Raw genomic sequence first — 17,581 nt, 5'->3', positions numbered from 1 at the left:
TGAGGAAATATCTTATTTCTCCATTTTCCTGCCTCTTTATGAACCTATTGTGTATCATAAAAGGTTAGCAATTAAATATATAATTTAAATAGTTAAGAAATAAAAAATATATAAAAGTTTTAATTACCTGTATGTAAGAATCCCAAACTGCTGGTTCAGCTGTTACAGAATGAGTGGAGCTATCATAACCAAAACCACTAGTGTTCGTACCATTAACCATATCATAAACAACTTGCCAATCTTTTTTCATGGTTTTGATTCTTGACTCAATGTGGGGTTTACCCAATATGCCTTAGCTAGGTATTTTTTCCTTCATTGCGTTTTCTAGATGTTGTAAATATCCAGATTTAAAACCATTATCGGCTTTAAATCCTTCCATGTTCACCATGTTTACCAATGCTTCCACGAGCTTGGCATCTTCAGTAATTGTCCAGTTGCGATAGTTTCTACTTTCTTCCATCACGCCTATTATTATAAAAATAAAAATTAGATGAAACAATGCATGTAATAAAAAACAAACTATATATACAACAGATATAACTAGTAAAAATAAATTAAGCTTCATTATTGAAAATAACAAATGTAGCACAAATTCGTTCATAGTAAATGATCAACATAACAAAAAAAGAAATGATCAATGTGTAGTATTCCAAGAATCAAACATATTTTGTGCTAAGTTGTTTCTAAATTTAGTCCACTCGGTTGATACACCAACAGAAGTGATGTTATCATCATCTCCACCGCCGACATCTCCGGTTCCCTCGTCTAGTTCAAAGCGGTTCTCAAATGGATCAATTATCATTTCCTGCCTTATATAATTATGAAGAAGACAACATGCCAGTATGATCTTATTTTTAAGATCAATAGGATAATATGAGTTATCCCTTAAAATTACCCATCTTGCCTTCAAAATACCAAAACATCTTTCTATAACATTTCTCGCAGATGAATGTCTCATGTTGAATAATTCTGTAGGTGTAGTTGGTTGGTATCCAGCACGCCAATCATTCAAATGATATCTTTGACCTCTATAAGGGGCTAAAAATCTTTCACCATTTGTATAACCAGCATCTACCAAATAATAACCCATATATGTAGTATAGTTAGTATAATTAATAACTAATACATATCTAAAATACCAACTATTATACATACCCGGCCTCGGGACCTTCAATCCATGTGGCCTAAGTAGGGCATCTCGAAGCACTCTACCATCTGCAGCTGAGCCCTCTCATCCCGGTAAAACATAGATAAACTGCATATCTTGTGAACACACCCCTAACACATTTGTGGCAATATCATTTTTTCCTGTCCTGCATTTGGGCTTGTCTTTTAATGGCACTAAGCACTTTATATGTGTTCCATCTAAAGCTCCTAGACAGTTCTACACAATATAAAAACAAAAAGGCTATATGTTATATCAAGCAATTCATGTACTAACCGGAAATTTTATAAGTATTATATATACCTTGAACCACTTCCATCTTTGATCTGTAGAATTTTCTGTAACCGGTTCGGGTTTCTTAAGCAAATATGGATGCAACTTTATCACCGCGTTGCAAACTCGCGTAACAGTTTTGCTAATTGTTTCTCCAGAACGCTGGAAACGACCTATCATGACCAGATTCTTCACATTATGTGCAATAATGTGAAGAAATATGGACACTTGTTCATCAATATCCATATGTCTACTTGTTCTTAACCCACCTAATGTTTGAAGCATTTCACATAACTTTGTGAAACGTCTTCGGGTCATCCTAAGGTGTTATATGCACGTATTGTCGCTTTTGTAAGCGTATTTGTGCAATATTGACTGCCGATCCACATCCGACGATATGTTTTTGATACGTGGTTTACCGTTGTTGTATATTTGTAGTAGCTTGAACACCGTGATAAAAAACCATGTAATAGTTGTCATAACTTCATTCCAAAATGTAACGACTATTTGACTTATCTTTTTTCTATGTTTGCTTCTAATTACACTAAGTCGTGCCATTTCCTGCTCATCTCCGACAAAAGAAATTTTTTACACTTCAAGGACATAATAGTTGATAATGTTGTGAAATTGAGTTATTAACATATTTGAGTTGTTGCAAATGTAATTTCAATGAGTTAGTACAATCTATTAGTATAAAAAGGAATTGAATGATGTTTTAAAAAGCAAATTTATCAAGCACAAATGCACATGAAAGTAAAAAATTACAATCTGTTAACTTCGTTTTGTCATTATTGGTTATCAATTATAGCTTTTAGTAATTTATGGGATTTAATCTTATCTTCTCAATTAAAACAAACACTAGTGGTAAAATGAGTGAACACAAAAAGAAAAGAAAAAAAATTATGTTGGCAAATAAAGAAAATACCACAGAGGTAAAAACACAAACACTTGGTGTGCATAATTATAAAACGATTGATTGCACCTCCCTAACAGGAAATCCAAACCAGAAGATTTATACGTATACATGTAAAGATAATAATGATACTTTATCCAAAAAAAAAGAAGATGAAATACAACTAGATATGAAGTAGAGATGAAGTACAGTAACACAAATGTGACTATATTATGTAACTGTGTATCACAAAAAGATGAAAGAACAAACGAAAATGTATAAAAACAATAATAAAACACAATTGATTGCAGAAAATAGAAGGATTTGAGGTCTTACTTGTGAATGAAGACGATACAGGAATGACGAACCACAGGAGATACGGTAGCACAGCAACAATGATAAATAGATGGGATCGTTTGGAAAATACCTGTTGCAAATATATATAACCGAGAAGAGAATGTAATTGTAGAAGTGATATGAAAATCACGTAAATGATTTTTTTCTGATTTCACGCATGGACAATTGGAGGATAGCTGTGTAATTTAAAACAAAGCTAATGAATTGAATGTAGATTCTTGCTGAACTGTGAAAGAATTATAAATCTTTCAAATATGGAATTGAATCTTTATTATGGAAATCTAATTCCTTTTATTTTGTTAGCCAAACGTGTTTTCTACCGGAATTTAATTTCCAATTCCCTTTAATTCCATTGGAATGATACGAAACAAAAAATCCCTTAGAAAAATTTGGGTCCCCAAGACCTTTTGGGTCCTTGGACATTAGTTTGGAACATATTATGCAACGAAGAACCTAAGACCCAATTACAAACTTTTGATTTGAAACTGTCAAATAAGTCAATTTGATTGGCTTTAGGCATCGAAATGTAATCATGCAATGGGGAAGGTTCAACATTGACTTTCACTTTCTCATCCTTTTTCTGAGAAGTATCAACTTTCTTCTTTGGAATTTCATTCCACTTTTGCACTGTTGGAGTATATTCTTGAGACGAAGTACTTCCACTCATCGAATCATTCAAGTACTTCTCGTAAGCAGATTGAATTTGCTCTTTATAATACTTTCCTGATTGATATTGTTTTCCTTTTCCCCCAAACCAATGATTGATATTCTTAACATCACTTTTACCTTTTTGCGAAAGATGTTTTCATCTTTTGTTTCGAATCGGGATTTGGAAAATGTGGGCTTTTAGCTTTGAATAGTTCATTAATCTTTCCTTTAAATTCCAATTTTTCAAATTCTCTTTTTGGAAATGACCTTTTTGGATGATTTTGGAAACGATTTTGATATTGGTTTTGATAACCAACGCCATTTTGTTGAAAAACTTTTCTATTTTGATCAAAACTTCTTTGTACATGATTTTGACCAAAATTCCTTCGTCCATGATTTTGAACAAAATTCCTTTGTCCATTATTTTGAGCAAAATTTCCATTTCCATGACTTTGACCAAAGCTCCTTTGATCATGTTTTTGAACAAAACTCCTTTGTCCAAGATTTTGAATATTTCTTTGAAAATTATTTGGTCGAAATTGATTTTGGACATAGTTTTGACTCTTTTGAAAACCATTTTGTTTTTGAGATTGTTTTTTATAGTTCTTTGCATTTTGTGAAAACTTCTTGCTCGGAGGATTTTTGTTGAAAACCCTTTTCATTATGAAAAGCTTTTACATTTTTCCAATAGGCTTTATTTTGTGCTTTTGTTTTCAAAATTCCTTCATCACAAGCCAATTTTTCAACTCTTTCTTTGAAAGTTTATGTTTTCACAATTTGACGTTTTGGATCATTGGTTAAAGAATCAACACCTTTTTCTTTATTATCAACAACTGATTTTACTGTTTTCACTGCCCAAACACGTTTTGGTCTATTTTGTTGTTGAAAATTTTTTGAATTTTTGTTCAAACCATTTTCAATTGTGTTTTGATTCGAATAGAATCCTTCTTTTGTCACACTTTCATTGTCTTCTTTTACCAATTTTTTCAATTCCAGAGCCACATTATCACCATTTCCTTTGGTGACAAATACTTTATTTGGAAACACAACTTCTTTTGAATCCTTGAACCTGGGATAAACCACTGAATTCGATTCAAGGTAATGTTTTCCTTTATTTTTCAACACATTCGAATACTCCTTAGAGTCATCGAAGACTTGTTCGACCACAACTCTTGGAATTGGTTTCTCATTCGAAACTTCATCCTCATCAGTCACACAATCTTCAACCACAACATGATCATGAGGATCACTGACTTTGGATGTTGAATTTTGATCATTGTTTACTTTTGACATTGAACCATTACATTTTTCTTTTCCTTTAGCCAATGAATTAACATTAATGACAAACAATCATGAGCAATCGACACATTCCTCTTCCTCAATTTCACTGATATTGTCAGAATTATCTTTAATATCAGCAAAATTTTGTTGAGATCCAAATGTCGATTTTTCAGTCGTGTTCAAAATCTTGACTTGTTCGTTTTAGTTAAGGTCTCATTCACAATATGCACAAGATCATCAACATTCAAACAGTCATTTATATTTAATATACCATATGCATATGAATCAATTGGAATTTTATCATAATCAGTAATATTACTTTCACAGTCATATGTTGTTTATGAAAGAAAAGGAAGCAATTTCCAACGATGTTCGTCGTATATGTCAACAGAGTGATAAAATTATGTTAGTTTACCATACAGACGCTTAGCATAATTACAATATATGTTGTTTCTTTGTTTAATAAACATCGAATTGTCCATTCTGAGTGAATCTTTATCTATTAAAAGATTAGTTATTCTAAGATCAAGAGATTCCACTAGTCGTTTCTTCTCTTCTAGTTTATTTCTAGCTTCATAAAATTGGGACTTGGACTTTTCTGCTTCACTACTCATGGAGATTAACATGTCATTGAGATAAGCACATGTATTATCAAACTCAGACAAAATATCATTATAAGAAGATGAAGGAATTTTAAATGAATTGAGAAGATCACATACCTTAGCAGTTATTGGTGATTTAGTCGAGTCACTGGACACGAAACACCGGCCAGTAATCTCTTCCTCTTCACTCATCTCATCAGAAACAACTTTCTCCTCTTAAACTTCTTCCACTTTTGCATACATTGCCCCATGAGTTGGATTTCACATCTCATCATTATCCGATCCAGAAGACCAGATCTTATAAGTTCCTTCTTCCTCTTCTCTTTTTTCTTCCTGAGCATGCAATCTTTTGCCAAATAATTCGACCCATTGTAGTAGTTACAATCGTAACCTGAGTCTCCTTTCAGCTTTAACTCCTTATTCTCATACGAACTCTTAACATCTTTCTTCTCCACTTTCGACTCATCCTTCACACTTTTTCCAGTCGAAGTCACACTTTTTTTCTCATAATTGTTCTTAAACTTTTCATTGAAAGGCTTCTTGAAGAATTTATTCACTTTGTTGTTAGAGTAGTATGTGACTGCTTCATCATCAAAGTTGAATAGGAATCCCTCTTCGCTATCTTTGGCTTCTTCTTCATACTCAAACTCCTTACCAACAACTTTCGATACCAAATCTAATGGTCCTCCAAGACTCAGTTTACTTTCTTCAGCAATGTCATTGATCTCGCTTTCATGTGCTTTCAAGACATTACACATATTTACGAGAGAGTAACCATCAAAGCTTTCTTGAGTTTTAATCACCAAAATAATGTTTCACCACTCCTTTCGTAAGCCCATAAGAAAAGTGAGATTCAACTCCACGGACGAACGAGTCACTCCATATCGAGAACACTTGAAAATCCATTCATTCAATCAATCATAGTACGGTTAGATTGACTTATTGTATTTTTGCTTGAATTCTCCTAATTCTAGCAAGCACTGTTTTACAGAACTCTTCTTCGTCTTCTCATTACCTTGATACTTCTCCTTCAAGGTATCCCAAATCTGCTTGGCTGTAGAACATCCACGAATATAGTTGTAAACTACGAGTGGAATAGCACCACGTAATTCACATAGACATTTCTTATCATTCGCCTTCACCTTGTTTCCTTGCGTGATCATATCATCATTCGTAGCAGCAGTTCCAAGAGTAACAAGCATCTCTGGAAGAAATGGACCTTTACTGATGGATCACATCAAATCTTCATCGATCCCATTCAGATAGTCTTCCATCTTATCCCATTGCTCATAGTACTCGGGGATCAGCATCGGAATCTTTGTTGACGATCCAAGCAAGTGAGAGAAATTCGTCATTGTGTTCAGATTGAAATTCACCATTGTTGTACGGATTTAGAAGAAAGAGGATTTTAGACTCAAAAAGAAATCTAAGACCGAAATCAATCAAAGATTGAACAGAAATCAATCGATCTAACACGTAGAGTGCAGAATCAATTCAATACAATCAATTGACACCAGTTTCCAGATTCAATTTGCGGAAAATTTTGAATCAGAACGAACGATTAAAAAAATGAAAAACACGAGAAAACTACAATCGATTGAGTGAATCCTGCTCTGATACCAATTGTAGTGTGTTAGGATTGATTACAAACACAAATGATTAAGACAATCAAAGCTGTAAATGAACACAAGATGTAAATAATGTATGTTTGGCTCGATTTAGTCGGAATGAGTACAAGAGTGAACAAGAGTACAAGAGAGAATTCAGCTAGTGTTCGAACTTTACTATATTCTATGCACATACCCTATCTATAGGGTACATCAGACTCACAAAAGTTACAAGGACTAAACATCAAAGTATCAAAATAAATATGCCTTGTAAAATAGATAGAGTGTCGAAGTCATACAACATTCGACACCTTACATGCTCAAAGTACATTCGACTCCTCACTATAGACATTCGACCCCTACAATGTTCCGACTAGCAAGGCTAGTTCGAAAAAGGGGAGAAGGTATCAATCTCCCTAAGACTATTACTCAGATTGTTAATCCATATGTTGTTCCTCTGATGGTTTCGAAATATTCTATAGATAAGAAGGTTGTTGTTGGTTTTCAACCTCTTTCCAAGAAATTAAAGAATGTTATTCCTCTTCGATATATTGGATTTGGAAATGATTTGGGTTCAGGTGCACCAGAAGTTAATGTTGTTAATAAATCAAAATCTGATGAAGAGTTGGAGAAACTGCAAGATTGGGATATTGAGGAAAGAAGATTGGTAGCAGAGGAAAGAGATAGAGAAGCTGCTAGACTCTCTATCGAAGCTTTATAGCCAAGGTGGACGGTGAAAAGAATCAAATATTTGGCAATCAATAATGTGGATAAATTCTAGTTAAATCCGAAAAGCTCTTTTGCAATCGGAAATAGTGATGATTGTCAACTTGATTTTCCACTTTCTATGAGAGCATTTTTGTGGAGATGTTTTCCTAGCACACATAAAGTTTTCTTTTTATAGATGGTGTATTAAACAAAAATCTTTTTGAGATTTATTCTTCTCAATCAAGACCACAATAGGATGTCTAGAGTCTGAAGAAAATTTCTAGTATTGTTGATTGTCAATCTAAAGGCTACTTGAATGATTTCACCATCAATTATAAGTTCAAAGTCTTGAGAGGAAGTGATCATGAAGAAGTTCAGTTTTCTTTTTTTGGTCTTCCTATTATGAATCCTCATGATTTGATTTTTGCTGTTAGTTGCTTTTGCCATGGACAAAACAAAGTGCGTGAATCAGATTGCCCATCTCAAGAGAATGATAAGATTCTATTTTCTTGAAATTAGAAATATAGATGTTGAAATGGAAGGATTCTTAAAGAAAACACCTTCTATAAGTCCATGTGATCAACCTGATGATATTCAGAATTAAAAGGATGGTCTGATTCAGAGTGAACCATAGGGAGTTGTGTATAAAACCATTGTGAACAAAAAGTATAAGAATCAAATGTTTTATATACAAGACAAGAATTTTTACAAAATTGAAACTTTGAATGAAATCCTTACAAAGATCAAATTATGCAAGAACAATTCGAAGGAAAAAGTACATAGTGTATCCGAAGTGTTGAAATAGTGGATTACTATTCATACTATATTGCTTGCCTACGATCCTTAGATTTTTGCTGAAAATGCTTGAAGACTCAACACAAAAGTACTTCAACTTGTTAATCAATCCTACACCCTCTAAGTATTTGAAATTGTTACTCTTTTATGAACAGTGACTATGGGACCATATTTCTGCAACCGATGATTTTAAAATAACTGAAAATGGTTTTTTAAAGATTCAAATATTAAATCGAAAAAGAGGGGTGTCACAAAATGTTAAATTGGTTACTCCAAGTTCCAAAATGTTGAAGAATCCAAAGAGTAAAAGCTACGGAGTAACAACATGCCCTCTATGGAGTGTATCAGTTGACTTTCGTCAGGATATTGGGAACAAGATCAATACATATCTTATATCAGTATACAGATCTATCATAGCTATGAAAATTAGAATGTACTAACACTGAGACTACTTTTAGTGTTCCCTGTCTACCCAACTTGTTATGGCTATAATTATGTATTCTATGTTTCTATTATAATAAGTATGTTGTAGTTGTTCAAAATATTATCAATATAATAGTTTTTCTCGCATATTTCGCTCACACTCTTTATTGTTTTAAATAACGCTGTTTATCTTAGTTGTTCTTAATTATGTTATTTATTATTCCACATATATCACCCTTCATGCCTGCTCTATTACAAGGTTGCAATGTTATAATCCACGTACTAGAAAACTCTATATCTTAGCTGATGTTATATTTGTTGAAAACAAACCATATACCAATTCTTGTCTTTAGGAAGAGTTATATACACTTAAACATAATGAGTGACCTTCCAACACTATATATCCAATTCTAAGAATGAGTATGATTCGAATCTAGATGGGTTGGTCGGAGGTGCTAAAATTTCTAACTGCTCACGATTTCACCAAGTGTATACAAGGAAAAATGACCTCCTTTGTGACTAAAAGGCAAGAAATTGCAAACCAAACTCCAAGAATGAAGTAACAATGAGTGAATGAAATCTCAATTCTACACTACAATAGTTCACCGCTTGTCAGCCTTGATCCACCTTGTCCTAATCTCTTAGACCGGATAAAGATCCAAACATTCTTACCGTTGGAAAAAAAAAGGACTCCATAATGCACCAAAAGACATGTATACCCATTATCTCACTTTTTGTCCTCGGAGAAGTTTTCTCTGAGTCATAATTTTTCTTTCATCTCAAATACAACTCATGTTCCAAGCTCATTGTCTAAAGAAAGAATAAAGACTTGTTGTAGAAGTAGATATGAATGCATTTAAGAAAAAATGGGACTTAGGAAGGTTGGTATTGTTAGGATTTATTCAAAATTTCGGTTTAAAAAAACACAAAATAGGCAACGGAAGCATTATAAAATTTTAATAATATAAAACTACTTTATACCCACTAAGGATCATTTTGCATGGACATGAAATATTTAATCACAACCATAGGAGGTTCAAAAATTAACAACCTTTGAAGACTTTGAATTGTCTTGGGAGGTTGGAAATTGAAGGAGATAACAAGAACACGAGAGAGTTCCTCTAGAGATATCCACCGACATGTAAGTAAGATCTTGGATGCTAGTCCATAACTAGCCTTTAAGCACAAAACCATATTTTTTTTTTAAAGGAGAGTGTAATTATTAAACTTCTTCCTTATGTTCTGACACTTTAGAGAGAAAAAGGGAATGAGAGAGGGGTGAACGGTTTTCACTAGAGAAAAAAATCCATGCATGAAAGCCTTTATTTACAAGCTATTATCCTTCATGTCTTAACATTTTAAGACTCATGCTTAATGATGATAACCAAACATGATTCTAAAGCATGGCATGATTGATATAATAAACTTTTGTCCCACATGCTTACTCTCGGTTTTGGCTAGAAAGAAGAGGAAGAAAAAGTGTTTTGCATTCTTTCTTATTACAACATGTTATATACATCTTTTATACCAAAAACCCTTTAAGTCCAAAAAAATGTATATAATGTTATAAATTATACCTTATGATATTATTTAGATACTAACATTGAAAATTATTATATTCATGAGATATTAATTTCTAATTAATTGAGAGAGTTGTAAATATTTATCAAGAAACAAATTCTTATAAATATTCAGTTTGTGCTACTTGTTATTGGTGTGACCATATACGATCATATATTATTGGCAAGATCATTTTAAAATAATTCTTAAATATAAAGTTGTGGGTTATAAATGGGTGTGTATAGTAAAATCGAATGAAGATGGGTCACATCAAGGCGATATTAGTGGCAAAATGATTTACACAAAGATATGGAGTAGTTTATCAATAAATGTGCTGTTGTAGAAAAGATTAATACATGGAGGATTTTGATGTACTTGGTTGCAACAGTATGATGTGAAAAATGTATTCCTCCATGGAGAACTAAAGAGGATATTTAGATGAGCGTTCCATTGAGATTTGGTGGGTTGAAAAGATTAAGGTTTTTCGATTAAAAAATATGTTATGTTTCACAAAACAGTCTCTGCATGTTTGGTTTAAATGGTTTACCAAGGGTCATGGCTACAAGCAAAAAGTCAAGGAGATCACACTTTTTTTATCAAGCATTCAGCCTCATGGGGAGTGACTGTTTTAACTGTATATGGAACTAGCTAGATAGAGGAGGCTTTGAAGCGGTTCATAGCCAAGGAACTTAGGAACATGAAAATAAAGGATTTAGGAATGATTTCCTTAGAAATGAATTGAGGATTAAAAAATTCCTTTGAAGTTTCTTTCATCATCAAATATGTAAAATGACGTGTGTTAATGATACATTGGCCAAATGAGCAAGGCCTTTGAAACAATGGTAAGCTCTCGTTTGTGTCCCTTCTCATTGACACTCATCCAACTTTGCAAAATGTTTCCAGCATCAAAAAATTATTGTGCAACATGACTTTTTTGAGAAAATTTATTATTTATTATATTTTTTAAAATACAAATTTAACACCAAAAAATAGAAACAAACCGGTATTGGTTTCCTAATGTTTACAACATTTATACAGAATAGGAAATTATTATATCTCGCAAACAATTAAACAAACATAATAAAATCAAATAAAAAGAAAAATAGCACTCACCATAGATGCTCACTTTTTCTTTGGTGCCGGCTTTGCAGCTGTCTTTGCTGCCGGCTTCGCAGCAGCAGCTGCAGGTTTCTTTGCAGCTGGAGCACTCCTAATTAAACAAAAAAAAAAACAAAAAAAAAACAAAAGTCAACACATTGACTTTGACTTTGACCTGAAAATGAGCAAGACATGGTTATTATAAATATAATCATACTTGGCTGGTGCTGCTGCTGGCGCTGCCTTTGGAGCTGCAGCCTTTGGTTCCTCTTCTGCAGGAGCATCAGCTGATTCTTTCCCAGCTCTTGGTGAATTCACTGATGCCTGCATCCATATACAAAATAATTATATTTTTTTTTTAATTTTTAAATCTGTTAATTGTGTGAAAACTGTGTTACAACTTACAACAATATGAATGACTTCTGGGTCTATTTAGTAAATCACAAAAACGGTCCCTGTACTTTCTGATTTTTACCGTGTCTAGTTCAAAAATAAAACATTTTTTAGTTTTGGTCCTTATTTCAAGGTTCCATGGACCAAAATCGATATGAAACCTTGAAATAAGGACCAAAACTGAAAAATGTTTCAATTTTGGATTAAACAAGGTACAAATCAAAAAACACAGGGACCACTTTTGTAATTTTCTCAATTATACTATTTTAAGTTTGTTTATCATGTAAAAACAGTGCTACAACAACATGAACGACTTGCTATCAACAGCATCTGTTTAGTGTGGTGGTTAGAATTTTTGTTCTTAAATTTCAACATTAATATACACATTCCTTGTTTTATAATATAAATATATTGAAAAAAAAAAAAAAAAAAAAAAAAGGATGTTACTTACCTCTTGTGGCAATAAGTCTCCTGCTGCTTCTCTCTTGGCTAAAGCTGCTTTGTAATAAGCAACTTGTTCTTTTAACTCCCTTGTCTCTGCAGATTTACCACATCCACCCTCCACTGTTGAAAACCTTTCAATAAATTTAAAAGTACTAAGTGTTTCTCCAACCTCATCAGCATCAGGATGTACATGAACAAATATTAAAATCTTAGCTTGTGCTCCTACAAAAAAATAAAAAAATTTACTATTTCTTCAAAAGTGTATTTTATAAAGTATGATATTGTAATAGGAAAAAAATGAAAGTATGATGATATAATAAACAAATGAATGAAAGTAGATTGGTATTTTGGGAGGGTAGAATAGTAAATTAATATACCAAGAACATCTTGGAGCAACTGTGTGAGTTTACAAGACTTGAAAGGAACAGTTTTTGCTTTAGTAGCAAGAGCTACCAAGGTATCTCCTAAAGCAGAAAGTGATTTGCTTATATGTGCTGACTCATCATCTGAATTTTCAAGCTTTTCACTTCCAGCAAGGTCAACTAAATGCATACACCCTCTAACTATTGACCCTGATGTGTTGTCTTTTCCAAGAACATGAACTGTAAGGAAACTACAAAAAATATTTACATTAATTTCCTCCATTATACTATTATCAAAAAATATATATACACAAGATTAATTAAATATTCACCTGTGGGCCCGACTACTACGATCATTTCCTGCACGATTTTTTTTACAAAGATTTATTTGGTTTATAACATCATCTGTTGATGTGACTTCTACAAGATTTGCATCAGGTACATTTGTCCCCTTTTTACTGCTAGTGATTTCTACAGTAAGCATTTGTTAAGACAAAACAATACAATAGAAAACTTGTTTTTTTTTTTTTTTTAATGTAACAAAAGGGTTAAAAAGGATATATCTTGTTACTTCCATCAGTGACAAGGAGATCTCTAATTTCATCATTGTAAATTTCAAGAATATTGATAGAAATAGTGTAGGAAGTGAGGTCCTTCCTCTCTTCTGAGATAAGGAAAAGATCATTTAATGCCCTTAGGTTTACACCCATTGTTTCTTCATCAAGGTTATCGGGTCCAGTCTAAAAATAAACACAAAATCAATATTAGATTGTGATTTTTCAACTTTAAATCAAATGTTCACAAGAATTTGAATTTCTTACCAATGTGTAGGTTTTTCCAGAACTCGTTGGACCATATGCAAATAAGCACACATTGAATCCATCAAGAACAGAACGTATCAATGGTTGGGTGTCTGAGAATACTTCTTCTGTAAACATATACAAAAGAAAAGAAAGGCATAAGTTTTTGAGATTCATCGAGAGAATGAAAGCTTGATAAAAAATGACCTTGAGTTGATGAAGGACCAAAAACTTTATTAAACATTGACGCTTTTCGACCCTCTTTTCCAGATTTTGCAGGAGTGATAATTGTTACTGTTTCTTCATCTGTGTAGTCTATACTTGTGGGATGATTCTCTTGTCCAGGTAAAGGGGGTCTTATTCTACAATACACTCTTATGCTTCCTTTTAAGTCTTGTACTTGATTGTATAGCTTTCTGTTTTCTTCTAGAACCTTCTTGTATCCTGCTGCAGCTTGACATAAAGTTCGCACATTGCCACCTGTAAAACCATAAACAATCCTTCTTTTTCAACCAAGATTCTTCATAAAATTTATTTAGTTTGTATAAAATTATTAATATTATGTTAGTAGTACCTAGATTCTCAGCCTCCTCTTGACAGGCTGTTTTCCATGAATGCACTTCGGTTTTTGCAGTAGAAATCGTGCTTCTTAATTCCTTTATGACATTAAAAAAATTATTATTGATGTTATGATGAAGCATTGTGTTCGATTTAAGTTACTAATCATGTTGTGATTAAGTAAAATTGCATTTTGTAGTATTTTTTATGGTGTGTGTGTGTGTGTCAAAGTGTGTGAAAATGATTTAAGTTTACTTGTAAGTCTTTATCTTGGCGTTCGATTAGCCCCTTTCGTTTTGTAGTATTGGCGTTTAATCTGTTATATTGTTCCATACTTTTTCTATATTCCTCTTGTTGTCTTGCCCTTTCTTCTTGTTCTCTTAATTCTTCCTCTTTTTCAAGGCGTTCTTTTTCCTTTTCTGCCCTTTCCTCTTCTTCCTTTCTCAACCTTTCCTCCTCCTCTTCTTGTTTTGCCCTTTCCACCTCTTTTCTTTTCCTTTCTTCTTCCTCAAGTCTTTCCTTTTCTTCCTCATTTCTAGCCCTTTCTTCCTCCTCAAGTCTTTCCTTTTCCTCTTGTTTTCTTAACCTTTCTTCCTCCTCTTGTCTTTCCCTTTCCTCTTTTTCTCTAAGCCTTTCTTCCTCTTCTAATCTTTCAATTTCTTCCAATCTTGCCCTTTCTTCCTCTTCTTGTCTTTCCCTTTCCTCCTCTTCCCTAGCCCTTTTCTCCTCCTCGATCCTTTCCCTTTCCTCTTCCTTTCTAGCTTTTTCTTGTAGTGCAAGCAACTCTTTTTCTCTTTCCAAGCTTAGTTGTTCCCCTTGTTTTGCCTTTTCTTGTAATGCAAGTAACTCCTTTTCTCTTTTGATCCGTTCTTGTTCCTTTGCAGCTTTGTTAGCTTCCGCCTGCTTTTTAGCCTTCTCTTTTTCCATCTCTCTCTTCGCCCGTTCTTTCTCTTTTGCAGCTTTATCCTCTTCCCTTTTCTTTTTTGCCTCTTCTTTTTCTTTTTCTTTATTCATTCGTTCTTGCTCTTTTGCAGCTTTCTTCTCCTCTTTAGCCTTTTCTTTATCTTGTTCTTTATTCATACGTTCTTGCTCCTTTTTAGCTCTCTTTTCCTCTTTAGCCTTTTCTTTTGCAGCTTTTTTCTCCTCTTTAGCCTTTGCTTTTGCATCTTTTTTCTCCTCTTTAGCCTTTGCTTTTGCTGCTAAAAGTTCTGCTTTTGCTGCTAAAAGTTCTTTCTGTCTTTCAATCCCTGCTAGCTCTGCAGCTTTCTCAGCTTCTGCTTGCTTTCTAGCCTTTTCTTGTTGTTCAAGTAATTCTCTTTTGATGCGTTCTTGCTCCCTTGCAACTCTTTCCTCCTCTTCCCTTCTAGCCTTTTCTTGTTGCTCAAGTAATTCCTTTTCTCTATTGATACGTTCTTGCTCTTTTGCAGCTCTTTCTGCCTCCTCTTCCTCCAGTTGCCTTCTAGCCTTTTCTTTTAGTAGTTCTAGCATTTCTTTTTCTCTATTTATGCGTTCTTGCTCCTTCACAGCTTCATAATCAGGACTTGAAGACTCACCCGCAGATAAATCATCTTCATCACTGTTTGTCTCATCGTCTTCTCCATTTAGTTTTCTTGTTTCTTTTGCCAATCTCTTTTCGAATTCCTCTTTCAGTTTATTCAGTATGTTCTCAACAATCTGTAGTACAAAAACAAAACAAAAATGTTTTCTAGTCAATTTCAAGATTAAGAAACTAGTGCTAGTAGCTACATTGCATGATGAAGTAGAAGAGAACTCACAATAGGAATATCTTCTTCCTCTCTATCCATAAGAAGATCAGAAACAATCTTGAACAGTGGCCCAAGATCACTCTGCAAATTATACACTCAAATTATTCAAAGTTTACCTTACTTCAAAATATTATTAGAAACAAATAAAATAAAATAAAAAACCTCATCGCCAGGGTCACTTCCATCATCATATTGATCAGTTGAATATTCACCAGTACCACCTTTAGCTGGTTCTTTACTTCTAAGAAATTTCCCACTTGGTGAACTCCATGAAAATTTTCTTGATGCATTTCCACTTTTTGCTTTCCAATCATTATATGCTCTCATGGCCAATACAGTGTTCACCACTCTTGAAAAATATCCCCCCTAGATATAGATATTTATTAAAAAGAGAGAGAGAGCATTCAATATAACACATTGGATAGTTTATAAAGTTGATGAAGGACAAGTACCTGTTCTAAATCAGATGGTTCAAAAGTTGGAAGGCCAATAGTTTCTATGGCTTTAAGGAAATTATTAATATTTTCAAGGTAGGCAGCCAGAGCTGCTGAATCTGGTGTAGTGAAGACAGGTGAAGGTGCATTCACGACCTACATTTGAGCCAATTTTAAAAAGGAAAAAGAAATCGAAAAGAAAGGTCAACAAGTGAAAAAGAAGCTTACTTTAGGAACAGAACCAGGTTGAATCTTGTTAAGAACATTGCAAAGGATCATCCCACTTCTTAATCCTTGTCTACAATCTTCTTCTGAAGGCTCAGCTGGCAAATCTCTTGCAGCCACTACACCTACTCTCTTTCTTAGCCACATTGCTGCATCATATCTTCCTGTTGCTGTAATTCATACCATTCCTCTTTCTCTCAGGCATAAACACAAACACATAGAGTGCACTAACAAATAACAATGTGTCTTATGTCTTATGTATATCCATTATTTTTTAACAAAATCAAAATACCAACACGAATGAGATTGGTGTCTATCATCGTATATGCATTAACCAACGACCAGAGATAGAAATTTTGGATTAAAAAGAATTACATAAACACCAAATTTGTAAATTATTTGAATTATCCATGATGAGACAGGTAAAGGTACTTACGATCGTCTTCGTCCACCATGCATACGAAATCAACCTCTTCGCCTGTAGACGTCGTATTATCTACATCTCCTGATTCCGCCATTGTTAATAATCTTTAAGCATATACCCGGAAATACTTGCACCCCTTTTGATTACAGATCAAATAACTCGTTAAGATTCTTCTACGCCTCGTCCAAATTCATCAATGGGTCCATGGAAGGGAAAAGGGAGTTACAGTGAGAGAAACAGAGGCATAGAGGGAATGGAATACAGCAAAATGAACACTTTATCCTCTTTCTTTTGATTGTTCCCCTTATTTTGTTTATGAATATTTGTGTGTGTTTGAGTGTGTGTAGGTTCATGCTAACAGAAAGAAGGGAAGGAGAGAGAAGGCCGAAGCTCGTTCCCAACCACTTGTCTTGGAAGGGAACCTCCCAACGGTTTATAATTTTCTCCTTTTGCCCGCCATTCATCTTCATCATTGAGCTTCTTCTCCTAGTGAATATAGGAACTGTATTATACGAGTATGGAAATATTTTTTAGGCATAAATACAAATATTAAATCAGATACATTTTTTATAATTATGATTTTATTATTATATATACTAATTTGCATGGTTGTCAAAATTGCGATTCTGATCGTAGGATCGTACGATCTTAGGTATGAAAAACGATCCGGATCGTAAACGGATCGTCTTTGGGGTAGGATCACAGGTAGAATCGTAAGATCGTAGGTAGGATCGTAGGATCGAGATCCGATCCGATCCTACCTTAT

The 17,581-nt window shown here is 33.6% G+C and overlaps 2 protein-coding genes across 2 annotated transcripts; both read right to left on the bottom strand.

Annotated features, from left to right (window-relative positions):
• Window positions 1-1,231: 1,231 nt before the first annotated feature.
• LOC145127718 (uncharacterized) lies at window positions 1,232-1,684 on the bottom strand. Its single transcript, XM_079062863.1, has 2 exons — window positions 1,469-1,684; window positions 1,232-1,384 (listed from the first exon to the last, which is right to left on the bottom strand). Exons 1-2 carry the CDS (start codon window positions 1,682-1,684, stop codon window positions 1,232-1,234), a joined length of 369 nt encoding a protein of 122 aa, XP_078918989.1.
• Window positions 1,685-11,297: 9,613 nt separating this feature from the next.
• LOC145124498 (kinesin-like protein KIN-14G) lies at window positions 11,298-17,312 on the bottom strand. Its single transcript, XM_079059861.1, has 15 exons — window positions 16,828-17,312; window positions 16,395-16,561; window positions 16,185-16,322; window positions 15,895-16,098; window positions 15,742-15,813; window positions 14,222-15,640; window positions 13,983-14,064; window positions 13,616-13,888; window positions 13,430-13,536; window positions 13,170-13,348; window positions 12,941-13,084; window positions 12,624-12,859; window positions 12,254-12,468; window positions 11,627-11,733; window positions 11,298-11,521 (listed from the first exon to the last, which is right to left on the bottom strand). Exons 1-15 carry the CDS (start codon window positions 16,907-16,909, stop codon window positions 11,434-11,436), a joined length of 3,513 nt encoding a protein of 1,170 aa, XP_078915987.1. The 5' UTR covers window positions 16,910-17,312; the 3' UTR covers window positions 11,298-11,433.
• Between the last annotated feature and the right edge of the window lie 269 nt (window positions 17,313-17,581).

Source organism: Lactuca virosa, chromosome 7, assembly GCF_052849685.1.
Source record: "Lactuca virosa cultivar CGN04683 chromosome 7, Lactuca_virosa_CGN04683_v6, whole genome shotgun sequence".
Taxonomy (NCBI): domain Eukaryota; kingdom Viridiplantae; phylum Streptophyta; class Magnoliopsida; order Asterales; family Asteraceae; genus Lactuca; species Lactuca virosa.
This window is presented reverse-complemented; position numbering and strand designations above follow the sequence as displayed.

Bases quoted from the DNA above. Each gene is read 5' to 3' on its own strand.
- LOC145127718 (XM_079062863.1), bottom strand. From the start codon at position 1,684: ATGGATATTGATGAACAAGTGTCCATATTTCTTCACATTATTGCACAT. The intron at 1,385-1,468 runs GTATATATAATA...TATATTGTGTAG, and splicing joins AAAGATGGAAGTGGTTCAAG to AACTGTCTAGGAGCTTTAGA.
- LOC145124498 (XM_079059861.1), bottom strand. From the start codon at position 16,909: ATGGCGGAATCAGGAGATGTAGATAATACGACGTCTACAGGCGAAGAG. The intron at 16,099-16,184 runs GTACTTGTCCTT...ATCTATATCTAG, and splicing joins AACCATCTGATTTAGAACAG to GGGGGATATTTTTCAAGAGT. The intron at 14,065-14,221 runs GTAAACTTAAAT...AATGTCATAAAG, and splicing joins GCCAAGATAAAGACTTACAA to GAATTAAGAAGCACGATTTC.